The 13,530-nt window shown below is 35.0% G+C and overlaps 1 protein-coding gene and 1 pseudogene across 2 annotated transcripts in view; one reads left to right on the forward strand and one right to left on the reverse strand.

Moving 5' to 3' along the window:
- Positions 1 to 13,530, forward strand: part of Rock1 (Rho associated coiled-coil containing protein kinase 1) — a 98,829-nt gene that overhangs the window by 24,482 nt on the left and 60,817 nt on the right. For both annotated transcript variants that reach the window (XM_052201346.1, XM_052201347.1), the window contains exons 3-8: positions 5,008 to 5,108; positions 5,566 to 5,703; positions 8,604 to 8,779; positions 10,415 to 10,499; positions 12,448 to 12,592; positions 13,144 to 13,282. In XM_052201346.1, coding sequence (XP_052057306.1) covers positions 5,008 to 5,108; positions 5,566 to 5,703; positions 8,604 to 8,779; positions 10,415 to 10,499; positions 12,448 to 12,592; positions 13,144 to 13,282 — 784 coding nt within the window. The remainder of the gene's footprint in view (positions 1 to 5,007; positions 5,109 to 5,565; positions 5,704 to 8,603; positions 8,780 to 10,414; positions 10,500 to 12,447; positions 12,593 to 13,143; positions 13,283 to 13,530) is intronic.
- Positions 7,290 to 8,217, reverse strand: LOC127698096 (heterogeneous nuclear ribonucleoprotein A1-like; annotated as a pseudogene).

Here is a 13,530-nt window from a genome sequence, read left to right on the forward strand (position 1 = left end):
TGGCAGCTGTTTTGTATATGCTTATTATAGATATTCTCTTCTAAAAGTTTATTTTAGATTTTGAACTTATTTAAAAATATGGTTTAAATTAAAAATAGCAGTAAGAAGTTGATTATAAAATTCTTCCCAGCCTGTTTATTTCTATTCCAAAGCCTTAATCTAGTCATATAAAATAGTTGTATTTTGTTGTTGTTGCTGTAATTTCTTTTTGTTATTTCTATATAGTAGAGTTTGAATTACCTATTTTGTACTTTTGTTGGATTTTTCTTCAAAATCAGTTTTAATTTTGTCTTGGAGTTTGGTACCAAATTCTGATTTGGGAATGATTTTTTCCTACCTGATGAAAATGTAACCCAGTGCTTTGCATATGCAAGTAGTCTACTGTTGAGCTACATCCCTATCTCTTTGAATTGTGAAATTTTAAGTATAAAATTCTTACTAATGTCTTGTAACCTACTGAAAGAATTGGACAGTTTTATTAGTTTTTATTTGTTTATCCCTATACTAAATAACAGTGAAATAAACAACGATGAACTACAGTTTATTTGGTGGTAGACAAAGGCAGAGGGTGATCATTAGTCTAGAGGTAGAGGGTAGAGTATAGTATGACAGATACTGGGATAATAACCTTCTTAATCTATTATTCTTTTCTATTTGGTTTCCTTTGTCTCAAACCACATTGCCTCTCTTGAAAGCTAGCATTCTATGTGTGAGCCACAACGTCCAACTTAATTTTACTACTTTATTGCTTTTCTAATATTAAGTATGTTCTTGTATTGCATTTTATAAATAGAAATATTAGCTAGGAGAGAAATTTGTATAGCTCTTTTGGAATATTAAGCTAGAGAAAAATGCAAGAAAAGTAATATTAATTAAACAAAATTTTAACAAATCATATATAATGATAAGTAAAAGTCACAAATGAGAGGTTTCTACCAGTAGTACAAAAATCAGTGTACTTTATGATATTAGTATATTAATAAAGGAAATGTATAAATTATTAGATGTAGAAAAATGAAATAAAATTTATATTCATAAATGTGAAAGAAACTTACCTCAACATTATAAGGAAACATATAACTTAGATATGTTAAGGAAGTTATATGCTTCCTAAGTTATAAGGAAACATATAACTTAGATTTAATTCTTTTATATGTGTGTATCCAGTTTCCTAGTTTTATTTGTTGAAAGGCAGTCTCTTTTCTAGTGTATATTTTGGCATGTGTAAAAGTAACTTTTATTCGCCTAATGTTATTGTCATCTCCAAGGCTTAATACCTCAGTCTGCTAACCCAGTCCTAGCCCTAGAAGCTTCTCGCCTTTGTACAGTCTTATTTAAGCCTAGAATGTTTCAGCCTTTAAGACTTACTGATGAATAAGTTCACCCTTTTTATTCTTTCTGAACTCTTGACTGGCTGGTTCAACTCAGCTATTCTGGCTCAAATTCCTCTCCAAGCGGACTGATTGAATCTGGCTCTGCTTGGCCTCATACAAACTTTGGCATATGTTCTAATCTTCCGGCTCCTTCTCATTCTCTCTCTTTTCTCTCTTCTCTTCTCTTCTCTTCTCTTCTCTTCTCTTCTCTTCTCTTCTCTTCTCTTCTCTTCTCTTCTCTTCTCTTCTCTTCTCTTTCTCCCTCCCTCTCTCCCTCTCTCCTTCTTCCTCTCCTTCTCCTTCTCCCTTTCCCTCTCCTTCACTCTCTCTCCATCCTGTGTCTCTATTAACTGTCCTGATAAAACTGCCTCTTAATCTCTACAGGGCTTCCTTGTTCTCCATTCTCATGAGATTTGGGCACATACATTTCTGTCAAATCTTTCTGATCACTTTGCCACTCAATTAGACATCACTTTGAAACATGGGTGCTTTCTTTTACAAATAACTTTTACCTTCATTGTTTGGGATTAAGGGTGTTTACTAAGGGTCGATCTGTATTCCAGCCAGGGTAGCAATATTGCTGGATTAAAATTCCTCTACAGGTATGTGTCAGAATTTAGTGTGGTTGAGTCTGTGTGGACTTATTTTTGTGTCCATTGGTCTGTGTAATTTGACAGTCTCTTATATGCATTTAGTCACAAAGCTATTGGCCAACAGCTAGGACAAGCTAAAACATCAAGGAACCAGAAGGATCTATTTGATTTCTAATGTTTTGTCTGCCAGCTTCCTCAAGATTTTGAATACTTTTTCAGTGTCACTGACCATTCTAACACACTACCTCAGCTTAGGATTTTCTTATTTCTTATGTAAAATATTAAAATACTCTTAAAATTCTCTCGCTTCAGTTTTGTCCTTACTGAATTTATCTTTAACATTCTTCTGAGTAGTTGAAGTATAGGTTTGATTATGCTTATTTACATTAGTTTCCATTTACAGCTTTTAAGCATGCTAGTGATTTTTATATCGTGCCTTAATTTTTATATATTGAGAGCTGCCTAAACCTGTAATCTGGGGGAAAAAAGTCTTCCTATTATTAAGTCATAGATTTTTTTCTTACTTTCTTGCTTGCTTACTTCTCTCTCCCTCTTCTTCTCCCTCTCCCTCTCCCTCTTCTTTCTCTCCCTCTCCCTTATCCTCTCCCTCTTCCTCTGTCTCCCTCTCCTGCCTCTCCTGCCTCTCCTCCCTCTCCTCCCTCTCCCCTCCCTCCCTCCCTCCCTCCCTCCCTCCCTCCCTCCCTTCCTTCCTTCCTTCCTTCCTCCCTTCCTTCCTTCCTTCCTTCCTTCCTTTTTTTGGGAGGTGGAATGGGGGAGCTGGTCCAGAGCTCACTGAGTAGATAAAGTGGCCTCGAACTCAAAGATCTGCCTGCTTCTGCCTCTGGAGTGTTATTAAAGGCATGTGTCACTCTGCCCAGCAAATGATAATTTTCTAACAAGTGACTTAAAGACAAAGTTCAGGCTCCTTAACCAGATTGGGGTTCTCCATTCTCTTCTGCCACAAGCATACTAATCTAGCGGCAGAGCCCTTGTGTATACGGTTCTGCTGTTCCATCACTTAAATGGTCTGTCTTCATGATCTCATGTGCCTAACAACTACTTTTCATTTCAAATGTGTCTCGGGTGTTTCCCTAAAAGTTTTCTGTCAGTGACAGACTTTAATTGGTATTTTCTTAGTACTTTACAAACCATGCTTAAATGTTTTATTTTTAAATAGTTTTGAATTAGAATCCCTGCCCAACTCCCCAGAAAAGGTTTCACTGGGTAGCCCTGGATGTTCTAGAATTCATAACAGTAACATCGTAACCATTACCTTTTTATATTTCTAGTGGACCTAATGTAGAGTAGGCAAAAATATTTATGTACTAAGTTGAATATTGTAACTTTGTAGTAGGTCTTGCATTACTTTGATCTGGAAAGTTACTAAATATACTTATCCGTGTACAGGAATTTATTAACATTGCATATGTCTGTTGGTCATAACCTATAAAAATATTTTAATTTGAACATTTTAACAGAAAGGTAAAAATATTATAGTTACTTTTATTAGGAACTAAAACTTTAATAGTCTTATATGTGTAGACAACATTGATATGGGAAGCTTTTCTATGAAATCTCATTCCAGTGTTGACCCATAGGGATTTAAAAAAAATATATAGCCCTATTTTAACCTATGACCAAATTAGGAGATAACTCTCCAGGGGAAGATTTGAAAATTATTGTCATCTGTAACATGACAGGTTAATAAGAATAATTGCATTGATTCCCCACTGCATGTTTTAAAGTCTAGCTTCAGATTAATGTTGTAAGTTTAAAGATTGCAGGTTAGAAATTTAATTTTTATTCCTTAGTACATGTGCCTTTGATATATTGAACTTGCTTTTTGGGGATATTTTTTTTTCCAGGATAGGATAGGTTTGTTTGTTTGTTTGTTTGTTTGTTTGTTGTGTGTGTGTGTGTGTGTGTGTGTGTGTGTGTGTGAGAGAGAGACCCTGGCTGTCCTGGAACTTGTCCTGTCCAGGCTGGCCTTAGTACAGAGACTGCCAGTACGTCTCCCAAGTACTGGAATTAAAGGTGCATGCCACCACGCCCAGCCAAAATTTTTATATTTTTTTAAAGGATCATCATAAATGATTCACATAAACAACATAAACAGAATTTTTTTTTTTTTTTTTTTAAGGTAGGGTCTCAGTATCCCTGGCTAGCCTGGAACTCCCTGTATAGACCCAGAAGGCTTGGAGCTCACAGAGATCCTCCTGCCTCTGCCTCCCAAGTACTGGGATTAACGGCATGCACCTGGAACTCACTCTGTAGACCAGGCTGGCCTCGAACTCAGAAATCCGCCTGCCTCTGCCTCCCAAGTGCTGGGATTACAGGCGTGCGCCACCACCGCCCGGCTCAGAAATTTTTATTTCTTTGATAGAAACATCTACCTATGTTTCCTTAATAAAATGTGATATATACCTAAAATGCCAGAAGTAAATTATTATTAACATTATTACTACTACTACTACTACTACTACTACTACTACTACTACTATTACTACTACTGCTACTGCTACTACTACTACTACTACTACTACTACTACTACTACAGCATTTATATTTAGCTTGGGGATGTAGTTCAGTTGGTAAAATATACTTGCCTAGCATAAACAGAACCCTAAGTTTGACCTCCCAATATCTTGGAAATGTAGGATGCATAAGAAAGCTTAAAAAAATTAAAAGTAAAAGCACAGCAGTTTTTGTGTTTAAAACTTTATATCATTAGATTTTTATAAAAATTTTTGATGTAATAATAAAATCATTACAGAATTTGAAACAGTTCCTAGCATATTAAGTATTTTTATACTTAAAATTATAACTTCAAATTTTATATATATCAATTATTTCAAGTGATAAGAGTACTGGGGCTTAAACTGGGGACCGAAAGAGGCAAGTATTTCACCATTGACCTACATCCCAGCCCTAATTTGTAATGAAGTGGGCTTTTTAAAATTGTGTTTTGAGTAATTTGATTGTAAAATAAGTAGTGTTTATTATAATAATGCTTTAGTGACTTAATTATATTTTTCATACAGATAAAGACACAATAAATAAAATTAGAGATTTGCGAATGAAAGCTGAAGATTATGAAGTAGTAAAGGTAATCGGCAGAGGTGCATTTGGAGAAGTTCAATTGGTAGGTTACCTTACTCAGATTTTTTTTTTAAACACTACTCCATTTAGCATAATATTTGGGAAAATAATTGTTTTCATGGAACTGTTTCTTTAAATGGCTCTGACATTTTTGCCTAAGGTAAAAACCTTGATTAGATATCAAAGTAGTAGAAAAGTGTTTTCCTAAGCATTTCAATAAACTTTTCGTGTCTCACAAAAAAAAAATCTTTGCTCCTAATTCTATGTAGAATGCTAATAGTTTTATGAATAGGGCATCATACATGATGGGACAGACTGGGAAAGTTTGTTGATTTATTTTTTTAATTGTGTTCTGGTAATTAAAGTCTTTATACTACCTAATTGTACGAAGAGAAGAAACAGAAATAGCTAAATTATTAAATATTAAAGTCATGTAGTAAGTTATTAAATGAAGCATTGAGCTTTACATGTTAACTAATGGTTAGTTTTCAATTTTAAAGGTAAGGCATAAATCCACCAGGAAGGTTTATGCTATGAAGCTTCTCAGCAAATTTGAAATGATTAAGAGATCTGATTCTGCTTTTTTCTGGGAAGAAAGGGACATCATGGCGTTTGCCAATAGTCCTTGGGTTGTTCAGGTATGGTTTTCATTCTGTTTTCTTAATGTTGTACTAGCTTGTAAAAATGTATCTGAGAAATTTATTTTTTATAACAGTAATAACTTATTAGTGATTATAAAATTATTATTTTTAAAGTCATAAAATTAATTGCTGAATTATGTTTAGAAAAGTCAGAACAAAATTACTTTTGTAGAATTTAATCTGCTTTAATGGAAGTATTCTACATTCACTTTAGTAATGATATTTTTGTGTGAGAAAACATGAGGTCCTCTTTTTTTAACTGCCTAGTTATGCATATGTGTCTCTTACTGAAATAAAACAATGGAGAAATCAGAAGATTGAGTTTCACTAAGTCAACAAATGTCCTGTGTTGGCCTTAAGTTTTTAGTACTGAGGAACATATACCCTAAGGTCAACATTGTATAGCACAGCCATGTCACGTTAAAGTGAAGGCAAAGGCAAGAGGGTCTGGAATTCCAGGCAAGACCTCATTTCCAAAGGAAATGGCGCAAGTCTAAATAGTGTTGACTGACATTGACCAAATTGTTTAAAATTCATGGGCTCTAATTTCCTTGCTTATAAATATGAACAGTCTTTAAGATGTTTTTGTTTTTAAATTTCAGACAGGATCTTATGCTAGGCCACTTACTATGTAGCTAAGGGTAGCTTTGAACTCTGATTCTCCTACCTCTACTTCCTGAGTGCTGAAATAATAGGTACATGCTACTTCTGACTAATTGGTTATTTTAATTGTGAAATAAAGGCCCCACTAAATTATTCTGAGTTTTCCACCTATGCTTTAACTAGGGCACCTCCATTTCTTTTTATCTTTAATTTTGAAGTCTTTTTAAACTAAGCTAGATCATTTCCAAATTCCTAATATACATTTTATTGTTTATTTACAGTACATATTGAGGACTAAATAAGCATTGGAATAAACGGATTTGGAAAATGTCTATTTATATATAACGCCATTTTAAAAAGTTTTTTTGTGCACGTGTGTGCCTGAGTGTATATATGTGTACCACATGCTTGCAGGAACCCATGGAGACAAGAAGATAACGTTGGCTTTCCTAGAACTGGTATAACGGATGGTTGTGAGCTACCATGTGTATGTTGGAAACTTAAACCCAGGTTTAGTTGCTCTACAAGGAGCAACAAAGTGTTTATAACCACTGAACCACCTCTTTAGCTTCCCACATTTGAAACTTGAAGTCTCCATTTTTTTTATTACCCGTATATATCAGGGTTCCTCAGCTTTAGTATCTGTATACCACATAATGCTTTTTATCCTCCCCCCATCTTTTTGGTAAGGTCAGAAACATGCAGGAGAGGCTAAGCAGATTTCCAGAGCTAGGTAGCTAGCTAATGCACTACAGTGGAGCCAAAGCCCAGTTTATCAGACCTCAGAGCTCTGATATTCATTGTAAAGGTAACACTAAACTTCTCATGTGCATCTTTTTTTTTTTAAAGACACATTTATTCAGTGTCATGATCAGACTATTACATTTAGCAATCAACAGCATGGATGAAAAAGGTCTACAGTAAAACCTTCTGTTGGAATGCTTTATACTTGCCACAGAACAGAAACTAAAATAACCTGTTATATAATTAGTCACAAATACAATCCTGGAGTTTTGTGTACACACATGAGTATTGTCTAAAACATGTTTTCTTTGTAGCAGCTAGGCCCTGCCACCACTGTGCATGGCTGAGTTCACAAATCTGTTGTAACCTGTAGCTTCCCTGTCACTTCTCTGGCTCTCCTGTCCTGCTAAGCTTTGTTTCCTGTTTGTATGTAATTAGAACCTCCTGCCACTGCCATAGCTACTGCTCCTGCTGCTGGAACCTCCATAGCCACCTTGGCTTTGTGGTTTAGTAAAGTACTGGCCTCTACAACCATAAGGGCCAGAGCTCCTGCCTCCAAAGTTCCTCCCTTCATCGGTCCAAAATTTGAAGACTGATTGTTGTAATTGCCAAAATCATTGTAGCTTCCACCACCTCCAAAACTGCTTCTGTCATTGCCAATTATAGCCATTCCTACTGCCACCATATCCACTACCTCCACAGCTGCCACTAAAGCCACCTCGACCACTAAAGTTCTGTCCTCCAAAACCACCTCCATGACCACCACCAAAGTTTCCGGAACCATTGCGACCTCTCTGGCTGGATGACGCACTAGCTATCTCTTGCTTTGATGTTCTTCAGTGTCTTCTTTGATACCACCAAGAAAGATCTTTTTCACAGTTAAACGGGCACCTGGTCTCTGAGAATCTTCTCTCTTAGGTTCCACAACTCTTCGATCCACCTTGTGTGGTCTTACATTTACAGCAGCATCTACTTCCTTCACAGTGGTGTATGTGACAAACCCAAAGCCCCTGGATCTCTTGGTGTTTGGATCTTTTATTACCACACAGTTGGTTAGTGCTCCCTATTGTTCAAAATGGCTCCTCGGCCCTCTGATGAAGAGCTTCTGCAGCTGTTCTGGCTCCTTGGGAGACTCTGACTTAGACATGATGGCAGGGTTATGAGAGCCTTTCCTCAGTAGCATCAAAGAGCAAGACAGTCTTTCATGTGCATCTTAAGAAACAGAAGTACAGTATTTCTTTGCCTGAGAAATTTGTTCCTTATTGAAACTATTAGAAATAAAAACCTCAGTATAAAAAAAAAATTAGATGTAGTATAGAGAGCTGTGAAGAGGAAATGACTCCAGGAGCCTCTTGGATATTCAGTTTATAGCTCTTTGGTGTGTATAGGGAGGGTCCTTGTGGCATTTATGCTTGCCCTGAAAATTAGCCTGCACTTACAGCTATTCTACAATTAATCCATTTCCTTCCATCTTATGTTAGTATCTTTGATAGGTTTTATATGAAAACAAAATGTTGCAAAAATCATTTTAATTTTTCTTTAATTTGTAGCTTTTTTATGCATTCCAAGATGACCGGTATCTCTACATGGTGATGGAGTACATGCCTGGTGGAGACCTTGTAAACCTGATGAGCAACTATGATGTGCCTGAAAAATGGGCAAGATTCTATACTGCAGAAGTAGTGCTTGCATTGGATGCAATCCATTCCATGGGTTTTATTCATAGGTAAATTTAGCAATTCTTTCAGTTTCTTATTTTTGAAAAGAGTAGTTGAAAGAAAATGTAAACATCACTTAATTGATATATCCTATTTCCAGTCTACCTAATTTCCTCCCCTGTAACACAAATAGCATTTTAGAATTATAGTGCATTTAGTTTAATCTTGTTATAAATAATATTCTTTAATATTCCTAGTCTAATTTTCTAGCTTCTATAGTGTGCATTTAAAAAAATAAAATTGTGGGCCGGAGAGATGCCTTGGGTTAAGAGCACTGACTGCTCTTCCAGAGGTCCTGACTTCAATTCCTAGCAATCACATGGTGGCTCACAACCATCTATAATGGGATCTGATGCCCTCTTCTGGTGTGTCTGAGGACATCTACAGTACGCACACACATTAAATAAATAAATCTAAAAAAAAATTGTAAAGTGATTTCTAAAAGTTTTGTGAAGGACATTTTGTTGCCATATCGTACATAATAGGTTTGTTCTGTTATACATCTGTATACAATGTACCCTTTCTTCTCCCCTCCTACTTATCTTCCTGTACTCAATCAATCTCTCTCATACTTTAATATCTTTTTACACCCCTATGACTTTTCTGATACCCATACTATGGTCTGTCATGGTCTTCTTCCTATATGGAGTCCCTTAAAAATGAAAAAATTAAAGACAAATAACTAATTACATTTTATATTACACTTAGAAAACTTTTGCATCTTTAAAAACTTGTTCATCTTAGTAGGTTCTCTACAGAATTGTGTCTAAATTTACTCTCAAGTACAAGGTCATAAAACCATTCTAGGATGTCCCTAAGTTGCATGAAAATATTATTTCATATTTGGGAATTTAAATCATGAACTTCTTCTCTCATGTATAAAATATAAGCAAACACCACTTTAACTGAGGTCGCTTATAGTAGTATGGTTGAGGGGTTATTTTCAGGAATATAAGCACTTACAGTGGAAACACCCCTGAAGAGAGTCTTTCATTCCCAGGGAAACATTAACTACCAGTAGCTCTTCAGAGGACTGAGGCTGGGATATGTTTTAAATATAATTTATTAAATTAATGAACAATTAGAAATACATTCATTGTAATTTAATTTATTCTGAAAACACCCACCCCTTGAGTCTTATGTGCAACTACTGTGCTGCATATAGGGATCCCAAGTGAAAGTGATTAGACTCTGCCCTGGGGTCGTTCATATAATCTCTTATTATAATGTTTTGCTGACATTTATGTCTAAATGTATTTTTGTGCTTAATCTCTCAAATTACTCATTTTCTTACCATCAAACAGTAGCTCAATCTTTTAACCATCTTTTAGCTCTTGAGAGGCAGAGGCAGGCGGATCTCTGAGTTAGAGACCAGTTTGGTCTATAGTTCCAGGACAACCTGGGATATACAAAGAAACCTTGTCTCAAAAAACAAACAACTAAACCAAACTTTTAAAACTGTCTTTTTTAAAAAAAGGCACTATGTAAAGGAATGTTTTGATGTACTTGAGTCTTTAGGTGTGTGGATAAGGAGTACATGTAGATAGTTTAAGAAGACTTGATCTGAAGTAAATGCTTTATAGCTTTTATCAATGTCTGATCTGTTTTAGCAATATTTTGTTGTTTGTTTTTCTCTCCCTCAGAGATGTAAAGCCTGATAATATGCTGCTGGATAAGTCTGGACATTTGAAGTTAGCAGATTTTGGTACTTGTATGAAGATGAATAAGGTTAACTTTAAAATTCTAATTTTGTTTTCTAATTCAAGATAGTATTGCTCTAGGAAGTGCTATTAAGAATTCACTAACCATGGGGACTAGAAAGATAGCTCAGCAGAGGTCCTAAATTCAATCCCCAGCAACAACATGCTCACAAACATCTAGCAGGTGTATATGCAGATAGAGCACTCACATGTATTTATAGACATAAAAATAAATCTTTAAAAAAAAAAAAAGAATTTACTAACCAGTTGTGTGGGGTTGGTGCTTGTCTTTAATCCCAGCCCTTGGGTGGCAGAGGTAGGTGGATCTCTGAGTTTGTGGTCAGCCTGGTCTACAGAGTTCCAGGACAGCCAGGGTTACACAGTTACCTGTCTCAAAAAACAAACAAAAGAATTCACTAACCATATCTGGATTTGTCCAGAATCAATGTGACCATATTTGTTGTTCTTAACACCATAGTTTCAGTGTTGTATTCGTAACTAGTCAATTGTTTACCCTCTCTATTTAGGGTAAATATAGATTGCCAAATTGACTAACACTTTTCATAACTGTTATATACATTACTGGTAACTAGAAATGAAATTAGTGTAAATGTCACTAAGTGTTAAAATTAAGACTGTCATAAAAGATTTGGATGTCTTAGAAATATTTTATGAAGACTTTAGTTGTCTTCTCTTAACATATATAAAATTTTGTCACTTTGTAAAAGTCAGTTGTAAGAGAAACTTATAGTCACTGTATAATTTATACATACAGTTGAAAGGAAAATGCTACCTTTTTTCTTTTGTTATAAAGGCTTATGTATTATATTTCACAACAGAATAGCTAGAGATGTGTAGTTATAATTTTGAAAGATATATTAAAAGGAAACATTACATGTAAACTAGTGTGTCAACATTTATTTTTAATTGTACTAATAAAGTAGGTAAAATAAATAATTTGGGAAGAGGACATTAAAATGTGGATCTGATAGTTACTTCGAATTAACACTATCAAGTCCTTTGCCTTATGTACTGCTCCATTTCATATCTGTACAGTTAGCTTTTGTGTATTTATATCACAATTTCTAGTATAGTTAAATCAGATATTTTGGTTAAAAAATAGTGAAATCATATTTATATGCACTAAAATGGTTTATTATGTAATCTCAATCTGTTTGCCTTGATTTTCGTCTCTGGAATTACTATGCAGTCATCATATTAGCAGTTAGAGTAAGAAATGGTGGCATCTAGTGAGTACTATAATACAAAAACATGAATTTGTATTCACTGATATTTATATAATTAGGATGTATATGCATGATTTACATTTATGTTTTTTCAAGTTTGCACTTTAAAAATATTTTTGTTAGCATACAGAAGTGAGTTTTACTCTGCTATTTCCATGTGTTATCCATTGTATTCATCTGCAACACTCTGTGCTTATGGTCCCCTCCTGTGACTAGTATTCTCATGGTTTTCATGTCATCTGTATTTCATTGTCATCATTCTTTGCTTCCCTTGCCTTCTTTCTTCTCATGGTCTCTCTACTGCCTTGATGTTGCACACAGGAGTGTGTGTGTAACCCTGACCCTGTGTGTGTATACATACTTACATGTGTGTATGTATGTGTGTATATATATGCACACAAGAGCTTAAATCTAGATTAAGCATGTGAGAGAAGGAATGCATTTGTCTTTGTGAGTCTGACTTACTTTGCTTCACATGACTTCTAGATCATTCATTTTCCTGAAGATGCCATGATTTCATCTTTTTATATAGCTGGATAAATTCCAGTGTTTATTACTGCATTGTTTCTACTCATCTAATGATGGATTTCTAGACTGTCTCTGATTTTAGCAATTATGAATAATGTGTTAAATTTTGATAAGTTATTTATAACAAGTTCTTCTTTGAGTTATATTAAGAAAACCATTGAAAAGTATTAAATACTAATCTAGGCTTGCTGCTCCTTTTAGGAAGGTATGGTACGATGTGATACAGCAGTTGGAACACCTGATTATATTTCACCTGAAGTATTAAAATCCCAAGGCGGTGATGGCTATTATGGACGAGAGTGTGACTGGTGGTCAGTTGGGGTATTTTTATATGAAATGCTTGTAGGTGAGTAAAGGAGGGTTTAGTTTCGTGTGTGTGTATGTGTGTGTGTGTGTGTGTGTGTGTGTGTGTGTGTGTGTGTGTGTGGGCGTGCGCGTGCACAATCGCTTTAATATTATTTTATGTGTATGGGTATTTTATCTGATGTTTGTCTATGTACCACGTGTATGCCAAGTGTCTACACAGTCCAGATAAAGGTGGGGAACAGAACTTGGATCTGGTGTAGCAGCAAGTGTTCTTAAAGCATCTAATTTCTGTTTTTGTTTTAAGTGTCTAATGTTTTTCATCCCAAACCCACCACTTGGCTTTCTCTCATTATTAAATTGCAATATTAAATTTGTAGGAAATAAATAAGATCCCTAACCTGTTTTGTCTGTTCTAAAAGCTATTTATGGGCTAATTTTATGATGTGTTCCATTTTTCTATGTTAAGTGTATAGTTTAACAATCTATTTATTGTTTTTTTTTTAAAACCAGGTAACTGATTCTTCCTTGAAAATACGTATTTTTGTAAATGTATTTCTTTGTGTTTTTTTTTTTTCTGTCAATTTTTTTCAGGTGATACACCTTTTTATGCAGATTCTTTGGTTGGGACTTACAGTAAAATTATGAACCATAAAAATTCACTTACTTTCCCTGATGATAATGATATATCAAAAGAGGCAAAAAATCTCATTTGTGCCTTCCTTACGGACAGGTAAATAAATAATTTTGACATCGAGTTCGCGTATTACAGTGTGCGTGTTCATGCCCCAGCATAAAAGTTAGCCCTTCTCTGCTCTCAAATATACATTTTTAGGCTCCACAGTATGCACTTTTCCCTGCTCAGCCATCTCATCAGCTTATACACTTATTTAAGTAAAGACATTCTCATTTTGCTGCTCAATTTTTAAGGTTCATACTTGATCTCTCTTGGCATGTGAACTATTAGAATATAAAAGCTAA

The sequence above is a fragment of the Apodemus sylvaticus genome, chromosome 13, assembly GCF_947179515.1.
Source record: "Apodemus sylvaticus chromosome 13, mApoSyl1.1, whole genome shotgun sequence".
Lineage (NCBI taxonomy): Eukaryota > Metazoa > Chordata > Mammalia > Rodentia > Muridae > Apodemus > Apodemus sylvaticus.